Source organism: Glycine max, chromosome 7, assembly GCF_000004515.6.
Source record: "Glycine max cultivar Williams 82 chromosome 7, Glycine_max_v4.0, whole genome shotgun sequence".
NCBI classification, from domain to species: domain Eukaryota; kingdom Viridiplantae; phylum Streptophyta; class Magnoliopsida; order Fabales; family Fabaceae; genus Glycine; species Glycine max.
Window position 1 is genome coordinate 16018957 of NC_038243.2, and position 10270 is coordinate 16029226.

Here is a 10270-nt window from a genome sequence, read left to right on the forward strand (position 1 = left end):
CCATGTAGAACTTGTCCAGTTTTCTATTCACCTCTTCCAACGAATCAGCCACAAGAAACATTCTCAGCTCTTCTACTGCTGCCCAAGCTTTACCCATATGTGCAATCATGTCATGGTTAGATTGCTTGAGAGCTGTAACTTTCACAGTCGCTTAAAATAGGCTTTGAATATCGTTGGCGAAGATCTCTTGGGCCTTCTTCCAAAAAAGATGACATGTTTTAAAAGATCTGAGAATTGCCAAAACATCTGACTCGACCGATTGCCACAGAACAGCACATAGTTGATAATCTACCTTCTCCCATTCAGGTTTCTTGTCGTTTGGAACAGCATTGACGTTTTTCTCTAGGTGGTCATGGTACCCTTGACCAAGAAACCACAACTCAACTAAAGCAGACCATGACAAATAATTTTTCCAATTGAGCTTGGCAGTTGCAATGGTTGGGGTTCCAGAAAATGAAAAAATAGGATCAGAAGTAGCCATTTTGACCCAAAAAAAAATTCCAGTGGCCGAAGGTGGCGGCGGCGGACGGTGGCGGCGACGACGATGGTGGCCGGAACCCACTCTGATGCCAACTTGAATTTAAGTGTGAGGAAATTTCACTCACAAGACTCTTGATATTCATGTTTCAGCTTACAATTTATAGAGTACAAAGCATAAGAGAGAGAAAGGGGGAAAAGACAGCCTAGCCTAGTCTATGTGACAGCCTAGTCTAGACTATGTCTGCTGACTTCTAAAACAAGGAAAAAATATTTAGTAATGATGCATACAAATCTAATTTAGAAACCCCAAAAGATATTCAACAATGACAAATATGTTCCTATGTTGACAATTAAAGATGATCACATTGAGAATTATTTCAGTAATAAATTCATCCTCTCTGTGTCACATAGACTATTTTATTAACGGTGACGGACGGAAGTTAAATGTCGAATATATTTGTCACACTTTTTACATTTTTTGGGACTAAATTTGTATTTTCATCTTTTAGGAATACATTTGTCAGCGAATTATACATTTGAAGACAAAAGTAACTATTTATCCAATATTTATTGTTAGAAGCAGTGTAGCCAATTAATTTGTAAGGGAGTGTGAATGCACACTAAAGGAGTATTTTCTTCTTATAATGATTTATTTGATACGATTTGTGTAAACTAATGTTGGTTTTTCTATAAGCGATTCATGGCTCCGACTTTATTGAAAGATAAATGCTCTGTTAATATTAACTTCTAGAATTAATTTTAAGAAATTAAATAGTGAGAGACTTTTTAATGTTAGAAATATCATCTGTCAAAAACCTTTCAGTATTAGGTCCTTAAAGTTAGTTCTTAGCGTTGTGTAGTCATTTAAGTAATTCATTGAGTTCCTAAGGGCTACGTGGGTCTAAAGTGGATCTTCTATGTTAAAATTAGCAACGCATTCACGTTAAATTGGCATTTTCTATATACACTCCCATAATTACTTATACACTTCCCCTTCTTATTTTATTCTCCCAAATTACTCTCCTAAACCTAAACACACTCCCCTTCGTCTCTTCCCCCCCCCCCCCCTCAAACCAAATACACACACGTATCTCCAACGTTTCAATGTTCAAACGTAAATGCGCTTTCTTAATGTTCAGGGTTAGAGTTTTAGAAATCGTCTTCATCTTTCCCATTTGGATGCTTCAATTCGTTGGGGGTGTTCCCAAGTTCCTCTTCCATTGACCGTGCCTGTTTCAAGTCCTAGGTGGAGAGATCTTTATGGTTTGGTAGAAAATTATTTTTGGGGACTTAAAGGATGTAAAGGATGTGGTCAAGTTATCCACCAAAGTTTTTGTTACTGGCCACTACAATGATCAATGAGGATAGAGTGAGTAATGAATAGATGGAGAGAATGGAGAGAGAAAAAAAAGGAGCCATGGCAGTATTTTTCTTTTTTTTTTGTTGAATAAATGCCTGTGTTTTTAATAGATGAATAATTTAGATGAGGGGTAGACCTCATGAGAGGGTTAGTTAATCAATCAAGCCTTTGATTGTACAATGTACATTAAGGTGGGCGACAGTGACGGCTTGTGGTTTTTTTTTCTATAGAAGAGAAAGATGAAGGGGAGTTTGTTTAAGGGATAATTTAGAGAGAGAAAAAAATAAAAAGGGAGCATATAAGCAAACAGGGAAAGTGTAAATAGCAACCGCCCATTTATTTTAATGGTGTAACTTTTTTAGCTACTTATATTAATAGTTTTATATTTGTACTTAATTTTGTTTAATAACTAAAGGTTTAATTATTGATATAATTTTTAAACTTATTCCTTTTATTCTTTATAATTAATAATAAAATTTTTTAATTCCTTAAATTTATATTTTAATTCTTAAAAGATCCGTATGGTTAAAAAATTTTAACTAATGGAGTTAACAAAATTTAATCGTAAGAATTTTTTGAGAATTAAAGTATAAATTTAAGACTAATTATTGACTATAGGAACTAAAAGTAATAAGTTTAAAAATTATAGGGAATAAATGGATAATTAAAATATTAATTTTAAAGTAATAAATTAATTTTATTAAGTATCTCTTACATTAAAATAGTGTCTCTCATTCAATGCATGAATCTAATCGTGTGGGCTTCTAAATTCTAATTTATCAGTGTTTTTAAATTTAAGTTCTAAGTATGCATTTCTAAATGTAAATTTGAAAGGAGAGTTTTATCATCTGATTTTATTAGTCTTGAGGGCTCGAGTAAATTTGTATACAGGATGTGAGTAAGATTGTATGCTGGATTACATTATTTCAATAAATAAAAAAATGTACTGAAATTAGTAGATTTATGTAAATGTTTAAAATATTTACTTTTAATACATTATAATTTTTAAAACTAAATATTTTTAATTAAACACTTTTGGATTATCTATTTTTTAAGGAAGTTTTGTGTAATCTTTTGGTATAAAGTAGTAATATTATTTGAGTTGTAACTCAATGTATTTCCTTTTGTCCCAAATATAAAATAAAAATATTCTTTTTTATCTCAAATATTTCATCCGTTTCTATTTATAAAACCTTAGTTTAAAATGATATTGATTCTTTTTTTAATAAGATCCAAATTATAATGCTTTTTACATTAATTATTTTTATACTAAAATTATTTTTCATTAAAAGAAGAAAAAATATATTCACACACAATTAAAAGAGAAACTAGTATTAATAACAACGATAATTTAAAAAAATATATAAATTTAAGATAATTTTATTACTATTAATTAAACTAATTATTTTTCTTAATCTTGATGAATTAAGAAATTAAATCTTATATATAAAAATAAAAAATATTTTAAAAAAATTCAACTAATTTTACTTTATTAATACTCAATCTATAACATCCTTCATTTAATATAGATTTTAGTTCTGACTCCTTTTTTATTTCTAATATTAAATTTCAATGAAAAATAAGTCTGAAAAAACAATTAATTTTTAATTGATATTAATGCAATTAAATATAATTATCTAACTTTTTTTAAGTAAATGTAAATCGCTTTTTTTTTTCCTATTATATTTGAGACTGGAGTGGCAGCATCCCCGCACTCTTATAGTCTTAAATCTTAATCCTGTGTTCTAGCAAACAGTTCTCGTTCTCTATTTAGGTCATAATAATGCCACACTAGAAATGAGTTCAAAGCTAGCTTGTATGCACATATTGTTCCGCAGCCAGTAGCACCCCTAAAGCGTCCTTGTTTGTTTACATATATATTTAGGTACTAGCTTATAATGAACGCACCAAAAATGCAGCAAGTACACTAACGAGGGCATGAACACAATCATTTACACCAGTACACAGAAGAAGGCCCTCATGAATATTATTGTATGTTAACTTCTCTAAATAGAAGTTGCCGTTTGAAACTGATAACTGGGATGGTAGGGTCAGCTTTTACATGAGACAGGGTTTCTCCTAAGCTGCAGAAGATGCAGTAGAGGACACAGAACATCCATTCTGTGAAAACCTCTTGGAACCTGTGCATGTCAAAAAAACATAACCTTAGCACTTGCTATAAACAAATTTAGTGCATGAATAAAAGATGCATCCCTTCCAAAATTACATTCAAAATAAAAAATATAGGGGTGAAATACAATCTTAGTCCTTATACTTTCAATGAAACTTGATTTTAGTCCCCGAATTTTAACTATCATCAATTTGGTCCTTAAACTTCATAAAATCGTTGATTTCCATCCCTCTTCACGGTAAAAACATTAGTGAGAAAGGACAAAAATCACTACTTTTCTAATATTCAAGAACCAAATTGATTATAGTTGAAATACAATTAAAGATTAATACCATTTTTTTTTATTGAAAATACACGAACTAAAAACATATTTTAACCAATATATATAAAGAGAATCCTTTTCCATAAGTGTGTTAAGCACTCAAAAATACATTTAGAACGATTATCCAAACTTGCACTTAGAGCAACAAATTAGTATAGTACTATATTGCTACCTCAACAATGAAACAAGCCCAACTGTTGCTGGAACGGTTTTCCAAGATCCCTTTCAAGATGGTGACATCAAGCTTTCGGATCACCTGAGCAATCTCCAAGAAAAGTCCATGCTCATTGCATATCATCTATTACAAAAGTGGCAAGCAGTTCAATAAATGCAATTTTTGTATGATTTTCTTTGTTTTATTTTGAGAGTCAAGTAGCATGGAGAAGAATAAGCATACCTCTATGAGCATGTGCCCTGAGCATTCCAGATCTTCTATGACTATAGGCCATGATAGTTGACTTTCAAAGTCAAATGCACAGCTCCTTCCTGGGTGGCTAGCATTGACTTTCTGTCTTTTGCACTCAGGAACCTAGACACCAACTTGACAATGTTAAGCTTAATCAAGCTGTTGTAACAGATTTTGGGTGCATTATTTTGGATTTAATTAAGTATTAAGTGCTTTTCATGTAAGCACCTTTGTATAACTTGTTTCTATAATCAGAAGAGGAAATAAGGTTAAACTGTTTTTACACAAGTGCTTATGTCATAAAATAAGTTCAAATAAGTTGTAAATAAGCTCTTCTAAATACACTTAATACATTTTTTCTTTGCATTTCCTTTTCTTGTCATTTGTTACCCATTATCAAATGCCTTGGCTTAAAGGACAAATTGAAGCTTTTGTGCACAACGGATTGCAATTAGCAACCAAAAGTTGTTATAGGTCAAAACAAAACAAGTTTCCGAGTCTAGGAGATAACATTTGTATTAAATTTAAACTTTCCAGAAACATGGCGAGCCTTACCGCCCGATTGGCAATTCGTTTCAGTTTCTCAGCCTGGCTTGTTATCTTTCTCAAGTACAGCATGTGCTTTATGGTCCGTTCCAAGAGGTTGTCAATGCTACACTGTACATCATAAAACCAAAGTTAAAAAATTTCACCAAGTACAAAAGGGAAATCAAATAATTAACTTCTTTTCCTGAAACATAAAAACTTACCCTACCACCTTCCGGGACAAGTTCTCTTAACTCCTTCATCCTGTCCATGATCAGCTGTCTATCTCTTGGCCTTGACTTTTGGTTGTTACCAACTCTTGTTCTTTTCTTGCTTGTGCTAGAGAGCTTTGGTCCACCAACAGGCTGCATATGACTATTAGCCTTTTCCTGCCGCGCCTCATCAATCAATAAGCATGCATTTCCATCAAAAGATGATGTATAATGGTTAGAAAATTGATCTTTTCCCTTGACCATAACTGCAGGCATAAGATCATTTTTCACATCTGAGTTATCCACAATCAAAGTGCTTTCTTCTGAATAATTTTCAGGCTGAACGGAACCTGTAAACTCTGTTGGCATGGTTGTAAGAGACCTGACACTGTTGGATATACTTGAAGTATCATCAGTGGCACCACATAAATTGCCAACAACAGCATCTAAAAGATCTTCCAGGTCAACATCTTTGGGAAACTCCAAACCTTTAATATGATCATGCTCTTTTTTGTTGATTACAAGAGTTGAGTTACTGTATGTTTCCTCAACAGGGATACATTTTGACATAAATTCGCCTGTCTCTCCATATCCAACTGATCCAAGTGCTTTGTGTAATTCAGACTCTGAGGGAAAAGCGAAGTCATTCACATTCTTAGCATCATGAACAGTTTCAGTCCCTCCAAGTTGTTTCTGTGTCGTATTTATAACGGAGAAAGAGTCTAATCCATTTGACATCTCTCCAAATACTCCAACATTGTTGAGCAAGTGAGACCAGGACCATATCTCTTCTTCCATATGATTTGGTTTTGTCCCCACCTTATCGATATGTCTTGGAACAGTTGGCATTTCAGATGATGAGGAACCTATCTCATTTTCTATTTTCAGAGATTTTAGTAGATTTTCTCTAGAAAAGCAACAGTCATCCTGAATAAATGAAAGCATTGTTGGGTTCAACCTTGAAACATTTGAATTGAGGGCAGCAGTACTAGTTGAAACTTCAGTTTTCAATATACTTTTTGTAACAGAATATGATTCGTCCAAACTGTCCATCAAATTATGCATTAGGTCTGAGAATGACAAATCTTGACAATCAGTTCCCAAGTTTAAAGGGGTAATATTTGCTTCCAGATGATGAGTGAAATGGAATTTGTCCATGATATTGGTAACAAATTCCTTGTCTTCAGCAACCTAAAATGTTGACAGGACAAGAAAGCATCATGTAATCATATATCAAGCATAAAGCAAAGATTTTCCACAAAAATACACATGCTCTCACAAGAAAGCACACTAATAAGAAAACCAACTTTTGTGCCTATACCGGTAAGATATATGAAAACTGAAAACAAAACAAATGAGCTATAGCAGATATGTAAAATGCTAATAGATTGGGTAAAATAGACCAAAATTTATGACTATGCATTTTATCATCTAACGTGCACCCTTCACTTTATAGGAGTCAAATACAAAATTTAACATAGGGAACAAAATTGCCATAATATGCATGCATCAGGATATAACTTTAATTGTAAAAGCTACAGCCTATAGGGGTCAGGATCCAAATATAAAATATATACATACCGCTTCAAATGAACCGAATTGCAAAACCCCTAGCGGAAGCACTGGTACCAGCACAATAGTCTGTGAAAGGAATTCAAATTATCAACTTAATATTAACTTGAATTGTGCCTATTAATTGCAGAAATATTATGTAAGGCAGGCCTAATATAAAATGATTAGTCACTAGCACATAGATTAGTCCACATGCAAAAAGCTTTGTAATATATCCAGAAATTAGAAATGGAAATCAGATCTTATAGTACAAACTAATAACATATAAAGGCAAGACATAATACCTTGATGCCACATGCAAATTGAAGAAGCCACTCATCAGGACACTGGAGAAGGAAAAGATAGCAGTTATTAAATATTTCAAAGCAGTGAGCTTAATTAATTTTACTTCAAAGTGGGAATTGAATGCATATAATCTCACCTCAGGGATTAAATCTGTGTCAAATCTACCGGTGAGAATATCCTCATAGGAAACCCAACAATGATCCCTGGAAAGGGCTATTTTGCCAACAACCCTGAACGAATGATATTAAGTAAGCTTATTGAGTTTGAATCACCTTTATATACAGATATTTTTCTGGCTCACAAGAATACTTATTAATTTAGCATCCTATCCTTCCTCTAAGAGAACACAGAAACGTGCTACTTTATGACATCTTGCATACAAAGTAATATGCAGAACGACTAGACCATATGCTGTTCTGGCCTCATTCTAGAAACATGCATTCGGAATTTCTCAAATATAAAACATAACACAGATGATCTACATATTTTTTGGAGATCACTCCTGCTGTGAATATGTAGAAAAATAATTTGAGGAAATTAAAGAAGCAAGTATTCCCTATATATCAAAATATTTGTGGCTTAAGGTTTCCTGCAAGGACTAAGAAAATCATTAAATGTTCTCAACTACAAAAAAAATAAGTTCATATCTCTATATTAACAGCTCACTCCATTAGAATCCTCTCATTTTTACTTAGCAGAGTTGTCAGAAGAAGACAAGGATAAACTTAGAAAGTGTACTTAATATTTTTAGTTTTCTAAAGTGACAACTATTTTGAATGAGATGGAGCAATTTGCAACAATTTTAGATATAAAAACAATAAAACTAAAGTTATTACCCTTCTCCCAAACTGTATTTGTGATGAGACATTTCAATCATGAGTAATCGAGCCGAATAATCAGCATTTTCACCGTTTGAAGAATACAACTCATCTGGGGATTTCAAACTGAGGTCACCCCACATACTTTCCTCAACCTCATCTCTTTTCTGGTAACCATTTTCCCAGGTCAAATTCCTAAAACAAATAGATTTGTGTCATATATGCTAGATCTTTAATTCTAATGGGCAAACATAATTTCACCCCACATACTCAGTGACATTGATTTTACTCATCAATAAAAACAGTTCATTGTTTGCTTGAATGGTCACTGAGTAATGGGTTTCCAATTTGGTCAGAGGGATTTTGACCTTGAGGTTCTACATTGTGTTTCTCAACAAACACTTAAGTGGGTGAAAAGAAGCTTTTAAATCATATTACCTCTGGTCATATATATAGGAACCTTTTCAGACGTTTATCTTGGTCTTTTCTATAAGACACAAGAGGTAGTATTCTATTTATAAGATAACAAGAAGCTTGTAGACAAATTTCAGCTAATAATACAATTAATTTGCATCCCTTTAAAAGAACTGCAACGCAGATATATAGAAGCAACTATATAATTAAACTATTAAAGTGAACATGAGTCATCATTTAGAAGGTCAATTCTATTATTCTCTCATTTAAAAAACAAGAACAATAATCACAATTATACTCTTTCCAAAACGTGGCATATGAGCACATAAACACAAGCCAAAGAACTTACATAGGAAAATGGTGGTCAAGCTTCCAAAAAACAGCATATTTCCACTGTGTGTGATCACAAAAGCCCTTCAACAACTGCGTTATAGAAGTGGCTTCCATCTATCTGTTCTACTTTCAAGGACTACGCAAAAACAAAGAAGAAACACAAAAGACAAACCCAATAGCAACCTCAAACACACACCTAGCTTCCTCTGTATGAACCTCTCCCTGCTTGTTTAATTCTCAAACCAGCTCTTCTTTTGATCGGTGGCCCTGTTGCACTAAGGAGCATGAAAACAACCATAGCTTGGCTCCTCCAACACAAGACTATGAGAAAGTATGTGTTTAGAGCCGTGCTGTCACAATCAATGATGACCAGAAGTGCTCACTATTTCCATTTTTTGTGCCATTTTTTAAGCAACTTGCAAACAAACTCCAACGAAAGTACTTTTAGAAGAAAAGCCCCAAAGGCCCAAACTATGAATTAAGCCTCAAAAAACAACTCAACATAGAAGAACACATATCCTGCAAAACCAAAGCACAAAACTTTTTTGTCAAGAAAATTTGAACAAAAAGTCTGTTTAATTACTAGGAATTTTTTCTGGTAAAGAAAATGACAGGAAGTCAACTATATAAATGAAGAACCATATCCCACTATATTACACTTTGCTCACTCACAAATTCAGAATAAAAGAACCAATCCAAAAATCAAAATCCCAATTTTCTTGCTGATTCATTTTCTCAGCAACCAAAGGATCATCTTTCATCACATTTGAAGCAATAACTGACAAAACAACCACTAATGCTGATGATGCTTTGCTTACCACTCTTGTACTGTTGACTATGGAATCAAAGAATTTCACCATACACAAATTCATTACACTCCATGAGAAAGAAGCCAAGTGAAACTCCCCCACCCACTTAAAAAGAAGAGATTTTGATAGACAATTAATAACCCCAGAAGGTAGAAAAAAAGCGGGGAAAAAAGAGAGAGGGGTGGCACTTTGTCTTTTGCACTAAAAAAAAGTCCACACAAACCCTTTCTATTCTACTATTATACATGCCAACAGGAATAGCAACAGCACAACCCTTTATATAAAAATCAGTCATTGGCATTCTCTTTCATCTTGCGGACTTGAAAGTGATTCAAAGGTGGATTTCATAAAATGCAAAGTGGGATGAGGGCCCCACAGACAGGGACACTGACAGTGACAGAAGCTGCTGATATTCTACTGCACTTTGGAGCGCGTGGGAAAAGGAATTTCCACTTTCTAATGACATTAACAGTAACAGTAACAGAGACAAGTTCTGTTTTCTGGTTGAATCTTCTCCTCGGGATTCTCTCTTCATTGCAAAAACTCATTATTGCACATTGCTCAAGGAAGCAAAACTTGTATGAAATTGTTAAAATGCTGACG

The 10270-nt window shown here is 33.4% G+C and overlaps 1 protein-coding gene across 4 annotated transcripts; it reads right to left on the reverse strand.

Moving 5' to 3' along the window:
• Positions 1–3586: 3586 nt before the first annotated feature.
• On the reverse strand, positions 3587–9984 carry LOC100820605 (transcription factor EMB1444). Of its 4 annotated transcripts, none has more exons than XM_014777986.3 (11): positions 9677–9984; positions 8875–9377; positions 8130–8306; positions 7430–7523; positions 7293–7334; positions 7018–7077; positions 5449–6627; positions 5255–5356; positions 4691–4822; positions 4466–4591; positions 3587–3981 (listed from the first exon to the last, which is right to left on the reverse strand). In XM_014777986.3, exons 2-11 carry the CDS (start codon positions 8970–8972, stop codon positions 3892–3894), a joined length of 2100 nt encoding a protein of 699 aa, XP_014633472.1. In that variant the 5' UTR covers positions 8973–9377; positions 9677–9984; the 3' UTR covers positions 3587–3891. The 4 variants fall into 4 exon arrangements, with proteins under 4 accessions (XP_014633472.1, XP_014633473.1, XP_014633474.1 ...); XM_014777987.3 differs by having other exon boundaries at positions 9531–9933; XM_014777988.3 differs by lacking the exon at positions 8130–8306 and having other exon boundaries at positions 9677–9980.
• Between the last annotated feature and the right edge of the window lie 286 nt (positions 9985–10270).